The 20,225-nt window shown below is 48.2% G+C and overlaps 2 protein-coding genes across 2 annotated transcripts in view; both read left to right on the top strand.

Annotated features, from left to right (window-relative positions):
- Positions 1-1,905: 1,905 nt before the first annotated feature.
- On the top strand, positions 1,906-8,283 carry RDH8 (retinol dehydrogenase 8). Its single transcript, XM_075577415.1, has 4 exons — positions 1,906-2,105; positions 4,042-4,135; positions 5,265-5,448; positions 5,727-8,283. Exons 1-4 carry the CDS (start codon positions 1,967-1,969, stop codon positions 5,949-5,951), a joined length of 642 nt encoding a protein of 213 aa, XP_075433530.1. The 5' UTR covers positions 1,906-1,966; the 3' UTR covers positions 5,952-8,283.
- A 6,547-nt stretch (positions 8,284-14,830) lies between these two features.
- The window catches only part of SHFL (shiftless antiviral inhibitor of ribosomal frameshifting), a 32,549-nt gene continuing 27,154 nt past the window's right edge, over positions 14,831-20,225 (top strand). The window contains exon 1 of the mRNA XM_075577832.1: positions 14,831-15,122. Coding sequence (XP_075433947.1) covers positions 15,093-15,122 — 30 coding nt within the window. The 5' untranslated portion in view covers positions 14,831-15,092. The remainder of the gene's footprint in view (positions 15,123-20,225) is intronic.

Below are 20,225 nucleotides of genomic sequence, written 5' to 3'. Positions count from 1 at the left end.
ACCTAATGACAGGGACGTGTGTAATGGGTTAAAGGGTCAGTCCCACGTAGGGGCAAAGTGACCTAATGACAGGGATGTGTTTAATGGGTTAAAGGGTCAGTCCCACGTAGGGGCAAAGTGACCTAATGACAGGGACGTGTTTAAAATAGTAGGGAAACTACTTGAAGGTTTAATACGGGATAATATTCAGGAATACCTAATGGAAAACAAAATTATTAGTAATAGTCAGCATGGATTTATGAAGGATAGATCATGCCAAACTAACCTTATTTGTTTCTTTGAGGAGGTAAGTAGGAATTTAGACCAGGGTAATGAAGTTGATGTGGTCTACTTAGATTTTGCAAAGGCTTTTGATACGGGTTCACACAAAAGGTTGGTGTACAAAATAAAGAAAATTGGACTCAGTAATAATATATGCACCTGGATTGAAAACTGGTTAAAGGACAGACAACAGAGGGTTGTCATAAATGGAACTTTTTCAGGTTGGGCTAAAGTTGTGAGTGGAGTACCTCAAGGATCGGTACTGGGACCCCTGCTTTTTAACTTGTTTATTAATGACCTTGAGGTTGGGATCGAGAGTAAAGTCTCCATCTTTGCTGATGATACTAAATTGTGTAAGGTAATAGAATCAGAGCAGGATGTAATTTCTCTTCAGAAGGACTTGGAGAGACTGGAAACGTGGGCAGGTAAATGGCAAATGAGGTTTAATACAGATAAATGTAGGGTTATACATTTGGGATGCAAGAATAAAAAGGCGACTTACAAATTAAATGGAGATATATTGGGGGAATCCTTGATGGAGAAGGATTTAGGAGTGGTTGTAGACAGCAGGCTTAGCAATAGTGCCCAATGTCATGCAGTAGCTGCAAAAGCAAACAAGATCTTATCTTGCATCAAACGGGCAATGGATGGAAGGGAAGTAAACATAATTATGCCCCTTTACAAAGCATTAGTAAGACCACACCTTGAATATGGAGTACAATTTTGGGCACCAATCCTAAGAAAAGACATTATGGAACTAGAGAGAGTGCAGAGAAGAGCCACCAAATTAATAAAGGGGATGGACATTCTAACTTATGAGGAGAGGCTAGCTAAATTAGATTTATTTACATTAGAAAAGAGGCGTCTAAGAGGGGATATGATAACTATATACAAATATATTCAGGGACAATACAAGGAGCTTTCAAAAGAACTATTCATCCCACAGGCATTACAAAGGACTCGGGCCCATCCCTTAAGGTTGGAGGAAAGGAAATTTCACCAGCAACAAAGGAAAGGGTTCTTTACAGCGTGGGCAGTTAAAATGTAGAATTCATTACCCATGGAGACTGTGATGGCAGATACAATAGATTTGTTCAAAAAAAGGTTGGACATCTTTTTAGATGGGAAAGGTATACAGGGATATACCAAATAAGTATACATGGGAAGGATGTTGATCCAGGGATTAATCCGATTGCCAATTCTTGGAGTCAGGAAGGAATTAATTTTTCCCCTTAATGGGGTTTTTTGTTTGCCTTCCTCTGCATCAATAAGTAAGTATAGATATAGGATAAAGTATCTGTTGTCTAAATTTAGCATAGGTTGAACTTGATGGACGTATGTCTTTTTTCAACCTCATCTACTATGTAACTATGTAACTATATGTAATGGGTTAAAGGGTCAGTCCCACGTAGGAGCAAAGTGACCTAATAACGGGGACGTGTTTAACGGGTTAAAGGGTCAGTCCCACGTAGGAGCAAAGTGACCTAATGACAGGGACGTGTTTAATGGGTTAAATGGTCAGCCCCAGGTAGGAGCAAAGTGACCTAATGACAGTCCTATGTTACCATTCCCCCTTCCTCTCTCTTTGTCAGTTCTTTGTCAGGGAGTGGGCATGGAGAACTAAAATTAGGATTGATTATTAATCATATAATGTCTCTTGACAGTGAACAATGCCGGCGTGGGGCAGATCGGGCCGATTGAAAGCATGGCCATGGATGACATGAGGAGGGTGTTCGAGACAAACTTTTTTGGGGCTGTACGCCTAATTAAGGAGGTCCTGCCCGGCATGAAGAGGCGGAGGAACGGCCATATAGTGGTGATAAGCAGTGTCATGGGACTTCAAGGTGGGGGCTACTGACCAGGGGAAGGAGGTGAGGTTTATAGGGGAACCCAAGCCCTATATGCCTGGTGACTCAATAAACCTACATGACCCCAGCCAAAAAGAACTGCAGAGACCAGGACGGCCTGTTGACCCCACAGGGATAATAACTTCTTATCTGCCATAAGGGTCTCCTTGACCCTATAACAACATTACATTCTTATCGGCCAAAGGGAGGGCTGGGGGACCCTATATTAAACTCTTCACTGTCAGAGGGGTCTGGTGACCCTATAGTGCCATAAATCCCTTCGTCTACCAGTGGGTCCTGTTGGCCATTTAGAGATGTTAACCCCTTATCTGGCAAAGTGGTCCTGCTTCCCCTATACAGGAATGATTCCATTGGCTGCCGGAGGGGACATTAATTATTAACGAATTCCAATGTTGATGTTTGAAAACATTTTGAAAGGACAAGTACGAGTTACGTTTCTCCTTTCCTCTCCTCTCCCATCTCCTATCTTCCCATCCCCTCTCCTCTCTTCTCCCTCTAATCACATCTTCTCACTCCTCTCTCTTTTCCTACGTTCTCCTTTCCTCTTCGGCTGCTCTCATGTCATCTCTCCTTTTCTCTGTTCTCCCCTCTCATGTCTTCTCAACTACTTTCCACTTCTCCTGCTCTCCTCCCATCTCTCCTCTTCTCTACTCTCTCCTCTGTTCTCCTATCTCATCTCATCCCATCTTCTCTCCTGTCTTTTCCACTACTTTTCACTTCTCCTGCTCTCCTCCCATCTCTCCTCTTCTCTGCTCTCTCCTCTGTTCTCCTATCTCATCCCATCCCATCTCCTGTCTTCTCCACTACTTTCCACTTCTCCTGCTCTCCTCCCATCTCTCCTTTTCTCTGCTCTCTCCTCTGTTCTCCCCTCTCACCTTCTCTCCTTTCTTCTCCACTACTTTCCACTTCTCCTGCTCTGCTCCCATCTCTTCTTCTCTTCTTTTTTGCTCTCTCCTCTGTTCTCCCCTCTCATCTCATCTTCTCTCCTGTCCTCCACTTTTCCTGCTCTCGTCCATCTCTTCTCCTCTCCTTTTCTGCTCTCTCCTCTATTCTCCTATCTCATCTTCTCTCCTTTCTTCTCCACTCTCCTGTTCTCCTCCTATCTCTCCTCCTCTTCTCTACTCTCTCCTCTGTTCTCCTATCTCATCTTCTCTCCTGTCTTCTCCATTACTTTCACTTATCCTGTTCTCCTCCTATCTCTCCTCCTCTTCTCTACTCTCTCCTCTGTTCTCCCCTCTCATCTCATCTTCTCTCCTGTCTTCTCCACTACTTTCACTTATCCTGCTCTCCAACCATCTCTCCTCCTCTTTTCTACGCTCTCCTCTTTTCTCCTAACTCATTCCATCTCCTCTCCTGTCTTCTCCACAACTTTCCACTTATCTTGCTCATCTCCCATCTCTTCTTCTCTTCTTTTCTGCTCTCTCCTCTGTTCTCCCCTCTCATCTCATCTTCTCTCCTGTCTTCTCCACTACTTTCCACTTCTCCTGTTCTCCTCCCATCTCTCCTCCTCTTCTCTACTCTCGCCTCTGTTCTCCTAACCTATCCCATCTCCTCTCCTGTCCTCTCCACAACTTTCCACTTCTCCTGCTCTCCTCCCATCTCTCCTCCTCTTTTCTGCTCTCTCCTCTGTTCTCCTATCTCATCTTCTCTCCTGTCTTCTCCACTACTTTCCACTTCTCCTGCTCTCCTCCCATCTCGTCTCCTCTCCTCCCTTCTCTCTCTTCCTCTCGTCTCTTCTCATACGGTATATCCTCTTCTCCTTCTCGCCTCGTTTCTCTTATCTTCTGTCTTCTATTCTTCTTTCCTTCCCTTTCTTCTCCCCCCTCTTTTCAACACTCCTCCCTTCTTCTCCCTCCCCTCTCTTCTCCGATTTCTTCTTGTTTTCTGTCTCCCTCTCCTCTCTTTTTCTCAGGCGTTATATTTAATGACGTATATGCCGCATCCAAATTTGCCATTGAAGGATTCTGTGAAAGTTTGGCTGTTCAACTCCTGAAGTTTCATATCTTGTACGTACGATTAGAATTCCACCACAGTCTTATGCTGTAGTGCTGACGAGTATTCTTAAACAAATCTGGGGCAATCACCAACAAGACCCAGGTATATCCTGGGTACATGCTGGGTACATGCTGCAACATTTCAGTGACATTTCTGCAGACAGACTAATGGCCCATCGGATTAACAGCGGAGTCCCTGGCAGTCCCATTCAAACTGAATGTTTTAGAATACTCGTCGGTGCACCTGTAGGATAAAAGGGTGTCCCATTCACAGGATTCCTATAAATTAATGGGGTCAGTGGCCCCTTCACCTTATGGGATAAGAGGGTGTCCCATTCACAGGATTCCTATACGTTAATGGGGTCAATGGCCCTTTCATCTTATGGGAAAAGAGGATGTCCTATTCACGGGAATCCAATAAGTTAACGGGGTCGGTGGTATCCTCCCTCTCATGGGATAAGAAGGTGTCTGATGCTCAGGTGTCCTGTGTGTTTGTAGGGCCTGTGTAACCTCCCTGTTTTGTGATAAGAGGTTTTCTTATGCACACTCGCGGCATTCCTATAAGTTAAAAGGGTCAGTGGCTTTTGTATGATAAGAAGGCATCTCACTGTCACCTTGAAAATCCTATAAATTAGTAGGGCAGGTGGCACCTTCCTCTGATGGGATAAGAAACTCTCTCACACACAGGATTTCAATACATTAATAGGATCAGTAACATAAGAGCAGTGTAAAGCCTAGTTATTGTAACTTCCAGAAAGAATGCAAATGAGACACCCTATTATCCTATAAGAGGTGCCGATAACCCTAGTAACGTCTTATAAATATAGGTTCTCTGTTTAAAGACAATACGTGCGTGTTTGACATTAAGAGACAAGCTCCCTCTCTGAATTGTAAGTGAATGGACCAATCCAAGAGCAGAGAGGCAAGGTACACTTCAGCGTATCCATGACAGCAGCCTGATCCAATCAGAAAGCCCTACCCTTAGTGGCAAGTATTAACAGGAACGTTCTTATTGGCTCACGTTGTTGACCTGCATACACTGAACCAGTTCCCTCCCACTCAGGCCTTAGACTGTTTAATTCATCCACAATTCACAGGGGGGTAGTGGTGGTGGAGACCCAGCTAATTTATGTCTGCCCAGTGTCTCCATGATAGAACCTGGCCCAGTCAACACGGAGTTCGAGATGAAGCTGATGGAAGAGGTGTCTCGCTCAGAGTTCCCCGGAGCTGACGCGGAAACCATACGCAGTTTTAAAGATGTCTACCTCCCTGCAGCCCATGAAATCTTTGTCACCATGGGGCAGACGCCGGATACGGTGGCAAAGGTTGGCGAACCTTATTAAACATGGTGGCCTCAGAAAGGCATATAATGCGGTGACCAATTCCTCAGACATGGTGTTTTATATGCTTTTAAATGACTGCATATGTTGTGCATTAGTACTATGATTAAAATACCATGTTTATTACTGTGGGGGTGACAGACTCCATGTCACATAGCTCCCTCCTGCCTGTGTCACCCTGCGGTAAGAGGGACAGACCCCATGTCCCATAGTTACCTCTTGTCGTCACAACGCTTACGATTTGTCTCTCCCACCCAACACAGGCAACAGTCAAAGTGATCGGCATGGACCAGCCAGTCTTCCGACACCAAACCAACGCCCTCTACACCCCGCTCACGGCTCTGAAATACACTGACAACACCGGGAACCTCTCCGTTAGGACCTTCTACAACCTGCTCTTCAACTACGGCTCCGTCTTCCACCTCAGCCTCAACCTTCTGAGATGTATCACCTGCAACTGCTTCCGCAGGAGAGTGATGCCCGTCTAAGACGGGATCGCCCTGCGCCCACCCTCCCGCAGCTTGCTTACATGGGCAATCGGATGCCTACCTTCAAGGGGTGAAGGCGTAGTTTAGTGGTAATGTCACCTGCCTCTGAAGAGGGCGACTTCCCGTTCAAAGCCGTAATTACAACTACAAAGCTCTAGAGTAGAGATCCGTGTCCCGGATTTTTCCCACTGATGTTACCCTCCCCCCCAGCCCGCCCCTCCCACCCACCAAAATTCATTTCGCGGTGTAAAATCTGCAGACGGATTTGGGCGCCGATTCAGCAAAAATCCACCGCTGGATACAACCCGTGGACGGATTTGTAGAATCCGCGTATTCAGCGATCCGTTGGCGGGATCTAATTCTACTAATCTGTCCCCGGGGCGCGGTACCCGCGGTAATAATAATAATAAAAAATCAGCGAATCGCCCTTTTTTTGACATTGATCCGTGGAAATCTGCGGATCAAAGGAACCGGCAGGTCCGTGGCGGATCCACATCCGCCCATCTCTACGTTATGTCGCGAGGGCTCAACCCCAGTCCCGAAGCCCCGCTCCAGCAGGTCAGGCTTTAAGGATATCCCAGCTTCAGCACAGGTGACTCAATCAGAGGCTAAGACTGAGTCTCTGATTGTGTCACCTGTGCTATAGCAGCGACTGAGTGAGCCACCTGTGCTGAAGCATGGGCTAATTGGGCCACCTGTGCTGAAGCAGTGACTGATTGAGCCACCTCCCACTCTCCCTCCTTCTCTCTCACCTCCCCCTCTCCCTCCTTTCTCTCTCACCTCCCCCTCCTCTCACTTTCCCCTCTCCCTTCTCTCTCACCTCTTCTCCCTCCCTCTCTCACCTCCCCCTCTCCCTCCTTTCTTCTTCACATCCCCCTCTCCCTCCTTTCTCTCACCACCCCTCTCCCTCCTCTCTCTCTCACCTCCCCCTCTCCCTCACATCCCCCTGTGGGCTAATTGAGCCACCTATGCTGAAGCAGTGACTGATTGAGCCACCTATGCTGAAGCAGTGACTGATTGAGCCACCTGTGCTGACGCATGGGCTAATTGAGCCACCTGTGCTGAAGCAGGGATATCCTGTTAGGGGGGGGGGCTTGACCCTGAAGTTGAGCGCCTCCTGTAGTAGAGGGTCTGAGCGTCTCGTGGTGACCTTAAAGAAGTCACTGCATCCCTCCTCCATCGATCTTTGAATGTAATCTCCATGGCACAGAAACTCTTCATCCACCACCAACGGTGACAAGGGAATAAGTTATTGTGATTTCATTTCACAAGTCAGACAGAAGCAGAACTGTGAGAAAATGAATGTCCGCCCTCAAATATGAGTTCATCGTTCTGTATCATTTGGTTTTCTGGATGCCGCGTGTTGGCAGAATTTGCGGCGCCTTTATTAGGGACAGGAGAGAGAAAGCAGTGTAATGTTAACCCCAAGACAATGGTGGTTTATAGCAGGCCATATAAACGACCCTACAAAAGGATCCTAATGTTACAGGGATATTAGGAGTAAGTGGATAGCATTAGATTATAGTATTATAGTATTGGGTTGCAAAGCTCTGTTGGGCATTAATTATTTTTCCTAATACATAGTTTTGATGCCATCATTATAACTCCCTGTAACCTTATATCTGTCCTGTATATAGTGTTTCAGTCTACACACACACACACACACACACACACACACACACACACACACACACACACACACACACACACACACACACACACACACACACACACACACACACACACACACACACACACACACACGTCAATATGTAGTATTCTCTTATTCTCTCTCACCTCCCCAATCCCTCCTTTATCTCTCTCACATCCCCCTCTCTATCCTCTCTCTCTCACATCCCACTTTCTATCCTCTCTCTCTCACACACCCCTCTCCCTCCTTTCTCTCTCACCTCCCCCTCTCTATCCTCTCTCTCTAACCTCCCCCTCTCTATCCTCTCTCACACCCCCCTCTCCCTCCTTTCTCTCTCACATCCCCCTTTCTATCCTCTCTCTCTCACACACCCCTCTCCCTCCTTTCTCTCTCACCTCCCCCTCTCACATCCCCCTCTCCCTCCTTTCTCTCACATCCCCTTTCTATCCTCTCTCTCTCACACACCCCTCTCCCTCCTTTCTCTCTCGCATCCCCCTTTTTACCCTCTCTTTTACACACCCCTCTCCCTCCTTTCTTTCTCACCTCCCCCTCTCCCTCCTTTCTCCCTCACCTCACCTCACCCTCTCCCTTCTTACTCTCTAGCATCCCCCTCTCCCTCCTTTCTCCCCCACATTCCCCTATTCCTCCTTTATTACACAGTAATTTTCTTGATTAACTACATTAATAATAATAAAAAAGTATGTATAATATATACAGTATATATATATAAAATTTAAAAAATGAGAAGCGCACGCTCCATAGTGTAGTAAGGTTAAACCAATTAAATATAATAAAAAGCATAAGACAAATGCCCCCTGACATGATACAAAATAAACACTGGCATTGGAATGACTCAACGTCGTTTCCCGGAACCGGCTCAGATGTTTGCAGTCACACACAGCAGTGCAGGGAGGGGGGTCGGGGTCACTGGCAGCGTCGTTTAGAACTCGTGCCCAGATCAAACGTAATAAGAGCAAACACCAGCATTTGAGCCCAGGGTGTGGGGGGGAGGGTTGGGCGAAAGAGAACACAAAGTCCCAGCATGGGAGGGTTAGTGACGTCACCGCGTCACACGTCGCCGCCAGTGTCGGATTTAAAATAAAAACGCCGCCCGTAGGCACTTACCTGGCGCCGTCCTCTTCTACCAGCGCCACGCGTGACGTCAGGCTGCGGCCATGGTCAGGCATATGGCACATTGCCTTAAGGCGCGAGCGCGCAACAGCAGGGGGGGGGGGGGCGCGCGATGCGCGAGGAATCAGTCGAAACTGATTTCTCGGCGCGACGGGCAGGTCACGTGAGCGGTTCGTCCAATGAGGGTGAACCGGCTCCGTTACGTCACTGACACGCCCCCCGACGGCGCGTCTAGCATGGCCGAAAAACGCACCCATGACGTCACAGACGCACACGCCTCCGTGCGGTGGACGAAGGCAGCATGGGCCGGGCCTCATGTTGTCGGTCGCACGTGAGCGGTTGGCGCATTGCAATCGGTGCTTGCCGGCCACCGCACATGCGCACGAGCGTCCGGCAAGCGCCAGTCACGCAGGCGCGGGCGGCAAGCGTCAGTCGCGCATGCCGCCTCCAAAATTCTGTCGCCCCTGAAATGTTTCCCGCTTTAGGCCCCCCGGTCCTAACCGTCTCCGGTCGCCGCAAACACGGACTCAAGCAAGCGCGGAAACGTTGCTACCTGCATCTCCCGTCAGAGCACTAACCGGGGCACTCAGCTGGAGGTTGGGACTGTGTGTTCTGTCTTCCCCGGCTCAAACCCTGCTGCTTACCGCTGTTCCGTTTTCAACTTATCACGAGTTCCAAGGCTGCGCTTACACTGCCGGGGGCGACGGATGACGTCACCCGTCGACCATTGCGAAAGTTGCAATTTATATTTTGGAGAAGTCGCCGGCGACGAGGCCGGTGACGTCAGCGAGGGGGAAGGCAGACGGGCGGAGAAACTCCCTGATTGGCTTATAGCCAGTCACAAGTGGAGACCGTCTCTCCAAAAATCGAATTCTACTGACTACAAGGAATTCGGTAGCGCTGTCGCTCCGTCGCGCCGTCTCCACTATAAGCGCCGGTCGACCATGCAATTTTTTTTGACGACGCCGTGGCCGGCAGTATAAGCGCAGCCTAAACCACACATTATTACATTTCATTGTTTTAACCATGGCAGAATCAAACAGGAAAGTAGGAATCAAGAACATGCAACTTGGGATGCCCCTAATACAGCTCAACCCCCTTATAATGCGGGGCTTGGGGTCCAAAGAATCACATCGCGTTCTAAGCGGATCGCGGTAGAAATACAGGAGGGCCCCACTAATACGGTGGATTCCATTCTGAGGACCCGCCGTATAGCGAAATTCGCTGGAAAGTGGAACCGGCGGCTTTCGTTAGGTGCGCATGCGCAGATCGGCAGTGCGCCGTTCTGCGCATGCGTGACAGAAGGAAACCCCCTCCATTCCGCGCATGAGGGACCCCTGGCCAGCCCGTTCTGCGCATGCGGGACCCTTGGACGCCCCGTTCTGCGCATGCGCGGGCATGGCGGCGAACCCCTTCTCGGCACCGCCGTATCGGCGGATCGCCGAAAAGCGGAGCGCCGAGAAGCTGTAATGTACGATTGTATGCATTGCAATTGTATGCATTGTACAATAAAGTATTTAAGACACCAATAATCGTCTTGTAAAGTATTCCTAAATACGAAAACTGGGAGCCACGCTCACACCGCGCTATAAGCGGATACGCGTTGTAACGGATCGCGCTATAACGGGGTTGAGCTGTACAAGGATGTGATAAGGGAACTGCTGCACACCTATAATGAAAACAATAATTTCAATACAAACACCGGCGGTGCCTCTGGTTCAGGAATCTCTGCATGGTAATCCAAATTAAACTGAATAATAGGTGGAAGAAGCAGGGCACTACGGATTTGATATATTGCAAATGTATTGCCAATTGAGTGACGTCACGTTTCGGCCTCACAAGGCCTTTCTCTAGAGCAGTGTTTCCCAACTCCAGTCCTCAGGGAACCCCAACAGGTCAGGTCTTAAGGATATCCCTGCTCCAGCACAGGGGGCTCAGTCAAAATGACTGAGCCGCTGATTGACCCAGAGTCACGCTACTCCCCGCTGTTGCTTCAATCACCATCCTGTCGGGCAATACGTGCTTTATTTCAATCGAGTGCGACTCCCTCACAATAGAATTTCTGGACATTTTTTTGGACACAGTTTTGGACATTGATTTGTTCCTCTATTTTTTATTCACATATATATTGATATATTGTTTTATTGTTATGCTATTTCTGTATTTGTGTCATTTGTACTATCAGTAACCAACCTTTAATTGACTTTATTACATTTTCCCCACATTTTTAACAGCTACATGGGATTGCGCTTTTTTCTTTTTTTCTCATATATATATATATATATATATAAAATGAAGACCAATGTTTCTATATTAAATAAATCAGCGATATAAAAGTATGTATATACAGTATAATATTATATAGATAAAATGTAAAAAAGGGTTCTGTAATTGTTAAAAAGGATTAAATAAATCTCTTTCACCCCCCCTCAACCCTCTTTTTCTCTCCTCCCCCTCTCCACCCTCTCTCTCCCTCTCCCTCCCCTCTCTCTATCCCCCTCCTTCTCTCCCACTCTCGCCCCCTCTCTCCCCCTCCCTCTCTCCATCCCCCCCTCTCCCTCCTTCTCTCCTCCCCCCTCCTCTCCTCCCCCTCTCCCCTCCACCTCTCCCTCTCTCCCCCCTCCTCCTCTGTTTTTCCTTTCTTTGAGACTAATGCGTATCTAATATAGTGTGTTCTAAATGATTATGTGCTACGGTAATAAAGTGATTCAATGCGAGAAACAGAACCGTGTCTATATTTCATTTGGCCTCTTCTGCAGTAGACGAGGAATGGTTTTAGCGCAGAGGTTTTGGGATGGGCATGTAGACCAGTGTTAGAAAGTCTTGTACGTTTGGTTAGAGCAGGAACGCTTAACTCCAGTCCTCAAGGGCAACCAACAGGTCAGGTTTTCAGGATATCCCTGCTTCAGCACAGGTGGCTCAATCAGTGGCTCAGTCGAAAATAAAAGTCCATGTGGGGACCAAAACGTGCCTTTTTGAATAAAATAAAATGTTTGCAGTCCTGTGAGTGCATCACAATCATATATATACAATCATATACAGGGCTCGACAAATGCACTCCCCCGCTCGCCTGGGGCGAGTGCATTTTGGCCGCTGTCGAGTGCTTCCCTGAGGCGGCGTCTCCCGGCATTCTCCGTCTTCCCCTGCAAGTTGTACTGTTTTCCCCTGCAGCTCCTGTTAAAATGGCTGCGCGGTGGCAAAATGAAGCCGCGTTGCCATGGCAACGCCGCGTGACCGCACAGCCATTTTAACTGGAACTGCAGGGGAAACAGTACAACTTTCAGGGGAGGAGATGGAGATCGCGCCAACACGCCGCCAGACCTCGCCGCAGGTAAGACTCGTGAGGGGGGGGGAGGGATTTTTTGGGGGGATGGGCCAGTGACTTTGGGGGGGGGAGGCAAGTGGCTTTTTACCTACTTTGTCGAGCTCTGATCATATATATATATATATATATATATATATATATATATATATATATATATATATATATATATAGGTAACAGAGCAGATGGCACACAAATACAGATGAGGACAGGTGCTTAGTCCCATATGAATGAATACAATCAAAGGCTCCTTACCAGGCAGACCAGAGAATCCAGGGAATCCAAAGCAGGCACAGCAAGGAAGAGACAGCACACTTGTTAGCAAAAAGAATTGTATTAGTGAAGCAGGCACAAAACACCAACGTTTCGGTCCTAAAAACAGGACCTTTATCAAGGTCCTGTTTTTAGGACCGAAACGTTGGTGTTTTGTGCCTGCTTCACTAATACAATTCTTTTTGCTAACAAGTGTGCTGTCTCTTCCTTGCTGTGCCTGCTTTGGATTCCCTGGATTCTCTGGTCTGCCTGGTAAGGAGCCTTTGAATATATATATATATATATATATATATATATATATATATATATGCAAATATAGCTGTATGCTCATCTGCATGTCTTAGGCAGGTCTGCAACCCCGCCTTTCCCCATTATCACCCAGCATACAGCACTTCCACTGCAGCAAGGGATTCTGGGAAATATAAAATATATATAATACTAGCTTTTGTACCCGGCTTCGGCCGTGGAATGTAATATTGAATACATTCTAAAAAAAAAAAAACATTTTAATGTGACATAGTTATTTATTTTAATCCTTCAACACCTGTGAGCAGACAATATTTTTGGTCTGTTTTTTTAATATCGGCGAGGACAAACAGGTTTTTAGGATCCTCCGCTCCTGCGAGAGCAACGTAGAGTTGTCCATGTGAAAAGCACTCGTTTCAAAGGTCGACTCCTGTCACTTTCAAGGATTGGCCCTGTGATTTGTTTATTGTCAGAGCATTCGTGGAATCAAAACATTGTCGGAATCAAAACATTGTCGCCTTTAAAAGCTCCTGTCAAAATTGTTGCCTCAATGACATATGTCTGCACAACCGTGTTCCGTTGCATAGCTTAGGTGGGTCTAAATTTCTCAAAAGCATCACGGGACTGCCAACTTTCAACATTAGATTTTGAGGGGGCACGCCACTTGGCACTCCCCGCCCCCCCCCCCCCGCTGTCGGCACATCTCCCCGCGCTGCCGCATCTCCCCTCGCTGGCGGCACATCTCCCCGCCCTCCCCCCCCCCCCCTGCCGACACATCTCCCCTCCCCCCTGCTGTCGGCACATCTCCCCGCGCTGCTGCCGCATCTCCCCTCGCTGGTGGAACATCTCCCCGCCCCCCCCTGCCGAAACATCTCCCCGCCCCCTCTCTCCCCCCCCTGCTGCTGGCACATCTCCCCGCGCTGCTGCCGCATCTACCCTCGCTGCCGGCACATCTCCCCGCCCCCCCCCCCTGGTACATCTCCTCCCGCTGGCGGCACATCTCCCCGCGTTGCTGCCGCATCTCCCCTCCCTGGCGGCACATCTCCCCTCGCTGGTGGCACATCTCCCGCCCCCCCCCGCCGCTGGTACATCTCCCCCCGCTAGCTGGCACATCTCCCCCCCCAACACATCTCCCCCCCCCCGACACATCTCCCCCGCACATCTCACATCACACACACAGAGACACACACACAGCCCCGATCCAGCCAAGGACACGCCCCCTGTAGTAGCCACGCCCCCCCGCTCCTACTCTAACATTTTTGCTGGACACCCGATGGAAACTTAGAATGTCCATAATTTGGGAGGTGAGTCATATTGGAAGCTCACAATAGTTGCGTTGACCTACAAATCTGCAGCAGAAAGTCCAGTAAAAGTTTTGTTGTGCTACGTCGTGCCGTTTGTGAGATTTCGATACAAACAAACAAATAAACAAACAGAATAACAAACTTAGAAATATAGTATAGATAATATTACAGGATGTATCATAATAACCATACTGTACCGTATATATAATAATATTACAGGATATATCATAATAACCATACGGTGCCGTATATATAAAATAATATTACTGGATATATCATAAAAACCGTACTGTACCGTATATATAATAATATTACAGGATATATCATAATAACCATACTGTAACGTGTATATATATATATTTATATATATATATATATATATATATATATATATATATATATATATATATATATATATAATATTACAGGATATATCATAAAAAACGTACTGTACCGTATATATAATAATATTACAGGATATATCATAATAACCGTACTGTGCCGTATATATATAATAATATTACAGGATATATCAGAATAACCTTACTGTACCGTATATATTATAATACTACTGGATATATCAGAATAACCTTACTGTACCGTATATATTATAATACTACTGGATATATCATAATAACCGCACTGTGCCGTATATATATAATAATATTACAGGATATATCAGAATAACCTTACTGTACCGTATATATTATAATACTACTGGATATATCAGAATAACCTTACTGTACCGTATATATTATAATACTACTGGATATATCAGAATAACCGCACTGTGCCGTATATATATATAATAATATTACAGGATATATCAGAATAACCTTACTGTACCGTATATATTATAATACTACTGGCTATATCATAATAACCGTTCTGTACCGTATATATAATAATAGTTCATTTACCGTATATATAGTAACAAACAGGCACGCTACCGTAGTCTCCTCCTCTGACACTCCTCCGGGGGGCGAATCCGGAACAAACTCCAGCAAACAACCTGGGGCCGTTACCGAACCGACCCGAGTCCAGCCGAACACACCCGAACCCTGCACCCAGCCGTACTGACCCGAGTCCAGCCGAACACACCCGAACCCTGCACCCAGCTGTACTGACCCGAGTCCAGCCGAACCCAGCCTAACCCTGCACCCAGCTGTACTGACCCGAGTCCATTGGAACCGACCCGCACCCAGCGGCAGAGATGCAGGGAACTCTGCAAGAAGAGCTGGAGGTGACTGACACAGTGTGTCCTTAATACATGCAGCATGTGCATGTGTGTACTGTGCATGCATGTGTGTACTGTGCCACTGTGCATGTGTGCTTGCATGTGTGCACTGTGCCACTGTGCATGTGTGTACTGTGCCACTGTGCATGTGTGTACTGTGCCACTGTGCATGTGTGTGTGCATGTGTGTACTGTGCCACTGTGCATGTGTGCACTGTGCATGTGCGCACTGTGCCACTGTGCATGTGTGTGTGCATGTGTGTACTGTGCCACTGTGCGTGTGTGTGTGCATGCATGTGTGTACTGTGCCACTGTGCGTGTGTGTGTGTGTGTGTGTGTGTGTGCATATGTGTACTGTGCCACTGTGCATGTGTGTGTGTGTGCATGTGTGTGTGTGTGCATGCATGTGTGTACTGTGTCACTGTATATAGTCACGTGTGCATGTGTGTACTGTGTCACTGTGCATGTGTGTACTGTGCCACTGTGCGTGTGTGTGTGCGTGCATGTGTGTACTGTGCCACTGTGCATGTGTGCACTGTGCCACTGTGCATGTGTGTGTGTGCATGTGTGTACTGTGCCACTGTGCATGTGTGTGTGTGCATGTGTGTACTGTGCCACTGTGCATGTGTGCACTGTATAATATATATATATATATTATATATATATATATATATATATATATATACACACATACATATATATATATACTGCACCGGGCGGTGTTGGTGAGGGGGCGGGAGCTGGGGGGTTTAGTGTGGGGGGTGGTGTTGGGGGGGGGAAGCACGCGGCAGCGCACGGGACCTGAGGTGGTGTCTAGTCCGCAGGGGAGGTGAGAGCAGGCGGTGAGGCAGTGATTGTTCTGAGTGTGGCAGTTGGGTTTGTGAGGTCAGCGAACCACGCAGGCCAATGAGAGGCGTGCGGGGGCCGGGCCACGGACCAATCAGATTGCCCATAAGCACAGCAAATATACAACGTTTTCAGCAAACAAACAACGTTTTCATTATATATATATATATATATATATATATATATAAAAGTAGCGCCAAAAGGTGAATATTTATGTACCAATAAATGACAATACATGTAAATATATAGTTAAACTAAAAATAATACCATTAATAGTGTACAGCAAGCAGCATTAATACTAGACCAATCATATGGATACACAAGATAACATATAAAATATATAAAAGTCCAATGTCCAAACCCTATGTCGAGTCCTGACCGGTAGCACCAGAACAAATGTACAGATCCCAGGGGTCCACGGCAGCTCTCACATGGAGTAACCAGCTCCACAGCAGAATCTACAGAAAAAACAAAACAGAGAGCGCACGCCCCATAGTGTAACACTGTGACATTTAATGTTGGGGAAGGGTGGATGGAGGGATTAAAAACACTCACAAGGTAAAGGTAAATATTAAGCAATTTGTGATATATAATCACCACCAGGCATGTCCAGACTGCAGCAGGGAGTCCGAGGTTCGCTGGAATAGGTCACTCACACAGCGCTGTCCCTCCGGTTCACTTGAAATCTTCCAAAGTCATTTGGTATCAGAGTTGGCCTTGAATTCACTGCATGTGCTCCCCGGCCGTAAAGGAGCACACTACGTGATGGCGTAGTGTCGTAGGTTACGTCCCTGACGCGTTTCGTCGCAACAAATGCAACTTTAAGTTGCCCTTGCTGCAGTGGAATTGCTGGGTGATAATGGGGAAAGGCGGGGTTGCAGACCTGCCTAAGACATGCAGATGAGCACACAGCTATATTTGCATATTTGCTTTCCTGTGGAGGGTTTTTGTCACTTTTTTTACTCACCATAACTTAACTCAGTATTATGGTTTAGCCTATCCCATAAGCCTCTCTTGCATTCCCAGTAAAATCAAACCCACACTGATGAGACCCATCAAGGTCGAAACAGCTGTCTGTGGGTGGTTTTCTGGGTATGCACCTTAACCCTGGCTGTGCTCAAAGCTGTGACCATGCAGCAAGCTTAAGCCTATAGGGAACCATGTTAAAAATGGTTATTGAGGCAAAAAGTGACACTGTGTGCTCATTTGCATGTCATTTCCCAGAATCCCTTGCTGCAGTGGAAGTGCTGTATGCTGGGTGATAATGGGGAAAGGCGGGGTTGCTGACCTGCCTAAGACATGCAGATGAGCATACAGTTGTATTTGCATATATATATATAATCAAAAAATAAATAGATGATACCGTTCTGTGGCTAACGAAATGCTTTTATTTGTGCGAGATTTCGAGATACACTGATCTCTTCTTCCGGCGATGTTACAATGAATGAAGCAAGCAAAGGGTATACTTAAAAACAGTGTCTCTTGGAATGTTATCTGTGCTTGTCTCCCCCCCCCCCTATATATATCTATAAATATACACAGTGGTTGACAAATCACCAAAAAATCTACTCGCAGAACAATATATATATATAGCCAATAAAGAATATCACTTGTGAGCACATTCACATGTCTTAGACAGGTCTGCACCCCTGCCTTTCAACCATTATCACCTCGCATACAGTGCTCCCACTGCAGCAAGGGATTCTGGGAAATGACATGCAAATGAGCACACAATGTGTCACCTTTTGCCTGGAATATCCATTCACATGGAGCCCATTTCAGCTGATGTATCGCCGTTCACACAGCTTTTAAACACAGCATGGGACCAGCAAAGCAAGTCAAACCACTCACAGACATGTTTCAACCTTGATAAGTATCATCAGTGTGAGGTTGGTCTATACTTGCTTTGAAATATTTCTAGGCTGGGTAGGTTTACCATGTACATTTTGAGTTATGGTGGGTGAAATATTTCAAAGCAAGTATAAACCAACCTCACACTGATGATACACATCAAGGTACCCTGTCACCAAGAACAGCACCCGCTCTCCCACCATGAGAGGACACCACCACCACCACGCCCTGTCACCAAGAACAGCACCCGCTCTCCCACCATGAGAGAACTTCATCACCACACCCTGTCACCAAGAACAGCACCCGCTCCCCCACCATGAGAAGGCGCCGCCACACACCCTGTGACCAAGAACAGCACTCGCTCCCCCACCATGAGAAGACACCACCACCACACCCTGTGACCAAGAACAGCACCCGCTCTCCCACCATGAGAGGACTTCATCACCACACCCTGTCACCAAGAGCAACACCTGCTCTCCCACCATGAGAAGACACCACCACCACACCCTGTCACCAAGAGCAACACCCGCTCTCCCACTATGATAGGACTTCATCACCACACCCTGTCACCAAGAGCAACACCCGCTCTCCCACCATGAGAAGACACCCCCACACACCCTGTGACCAAGAACAGCACCCGCTCTCCCACCATGAGAGGACTTCATCACCACGCCCTGTCACCAAGAGCAACACCCGCTCTCCCACCATGAGAGGACACCATCACCACACCCTGTCACCAAGAGCAGCACCCGCTCTCCCACCATGAGAAGACACCACCACCACACCCTGTCACCAAGAAAAGCACCCACTCTCACCGTGAGAGGTCACCATCACCACACCCTGTGACCAGGAACAGCACCCGCTCTCCCACCACGAGAAGACGCCCCCACACCCTGTGACCAGGAACAGCACCCGCTCTCCCACCATGAGAGGACTTCATCACCACACCCTGTCACCAAGAGCAACACCCGCTCTCCCACCATGAGAAGACGCCCCCACACCCTGTGACCAAGAACAGCACCCGCTATCTCACCATGAGAGGACACCATCACCACGCCCCATCACCATGAACAGCACCCGCTCTCTCACCATGAGAGGACACCACCACCACACCCATCACCATGAACAGCACTCGTTCTCTCACCATGAGAGGACATCATCACCACGCCCTGTGACCAAGAACAGCACCCGCTCTCCCACCATGAGAAGACACCACCACACCCAGTGACCAAGAACCGCACCCGCTATCTCACCATGAGAGGACATCATCACCACGCCCTGTCACCAAGAAGAGCACCCGCTCTACCACCATGAGAGGACACCATCACCACGGCCCGTCACTAAGAGCAGCACCCACTCTCCCACCATGAGAGGACACCACCACCACGCCCCATCACCATGAACAGCACCCGCTCTCTCACCATGAGAGGACACCACCACCACACCCATCACCATGAACAGCACTCACTCTCCCACCATGAGAGGACATCGCCATGCTCCGCCGCTCACCATTGAGAGTTAGCACTGCTTCTACCTCCATCAGAGGACAGCACCAGACTCTGCCAACAAGCACGGCCAGTAGCGCCGCCTCTCCCAAACCACCAAGTGGAAGCAGGAGAGAGCCTCCTTTTCCCCCTGTCCAGCTGATCTTCAGTGCAGCACCTTTTTTTGTTTAAATACAAGACTAGAAAAAGAAAACGGCGTCCTTGTTCCTCATTCTATATCAACGCTGTAATATCACTTCCTACAGAACCTTTACTCCAGTGTGTGACGGGGGTGAGGTTGTCAACACTTGATCATATCTGGTAATATTAAAATATTCACTTCCTAACATTTCCTCATTTCCCCCTTGTGTTCCACTGCCCTCCCCAGCCTCCTGCTCTCCTCCCTCCCCAGCCTCCTGCTCTCTTCCCTCCCCAGCCTCCCTCTCACCCCCTCTCCAGCCTCTTCCACACACCCCCAGCTTCCTCCTCACACCCTTCCCCTGCCTCCACCTCCCCCCTCCTCCTCACCCCCCTCCCCAGCCTCCTGCTCTCTTCCATCCCCAGCCTCCCTCTCACCCCCTCTCCAGCCTCTTCCACATCCACACCCCCTCCCTAGCCTCCTCCTCACACCCCTCCTCTGCCTCCACCTCCCCCCTCCCCAACCTCCTGTTCTCTTCCCTCCCCAGCCTCCCTCTCACCCCCTCTCCAGCCTCTTCCACACCCCCCCAGCCTCCTCCTGACACCCTTCCACAGCCTCCACCTCATCTCCCTCCTCGGCCTCCTCCTCACCCCCCTCCCAGCCTCCTGCTCTCCTCCCTCCCCAGCATCCCTCTCCTCCCCTCTCCATCCTCCTCGGCACCCACACCCCAGCCTCCTCCTCACACCCCTCCCCAGCCTCCCCCTCGCCTCCTCACACCCCTCTCCAGCTT

The sequence above is a fragment of the Ascaphus truei genome, chromosome 20, assembly GCF_040206685.1.
Source record: "Ascaphus truei isolate aAscTru1 chromosome 20, aAscTru1.hap1, whole genome shotgun sequence".
Lineage (NCBI taxonomy): Eukaryota > Metazoa > Chordata > Amphibia > Anura > Ascaphidae > Ascaphus > Ascaphus truei.
Note: the sequence above shows the minus strand (reverse complement) of the source record. Positions and strands in the feature narration are given on the sequence as shown.

Bases quoted from the DNA above. Each gene is read 5' to 3' on its own strand.
- RDH8 (XM_075577415.1), top strand. From the start codon at position 1,967: ATGGCCATGGATGACATGAGGAGGGTGTTCGAGACAAACTTTTTTGGG. The intron at 4,136-5,264 runs GTACGTACGATT...ATGTCTGCCCAG, and splicing joins CTCCTGAAGTTTCATATCTT to TGTCTCCATGATAGAACCTG. The intron at 5,449-5,726 runs GTTGGCGAACCT...CACCCAACACAG, and splicing joins CGCCGGATACGGTGGCAAAG to GCAACAGTCAAAGTGATCGG.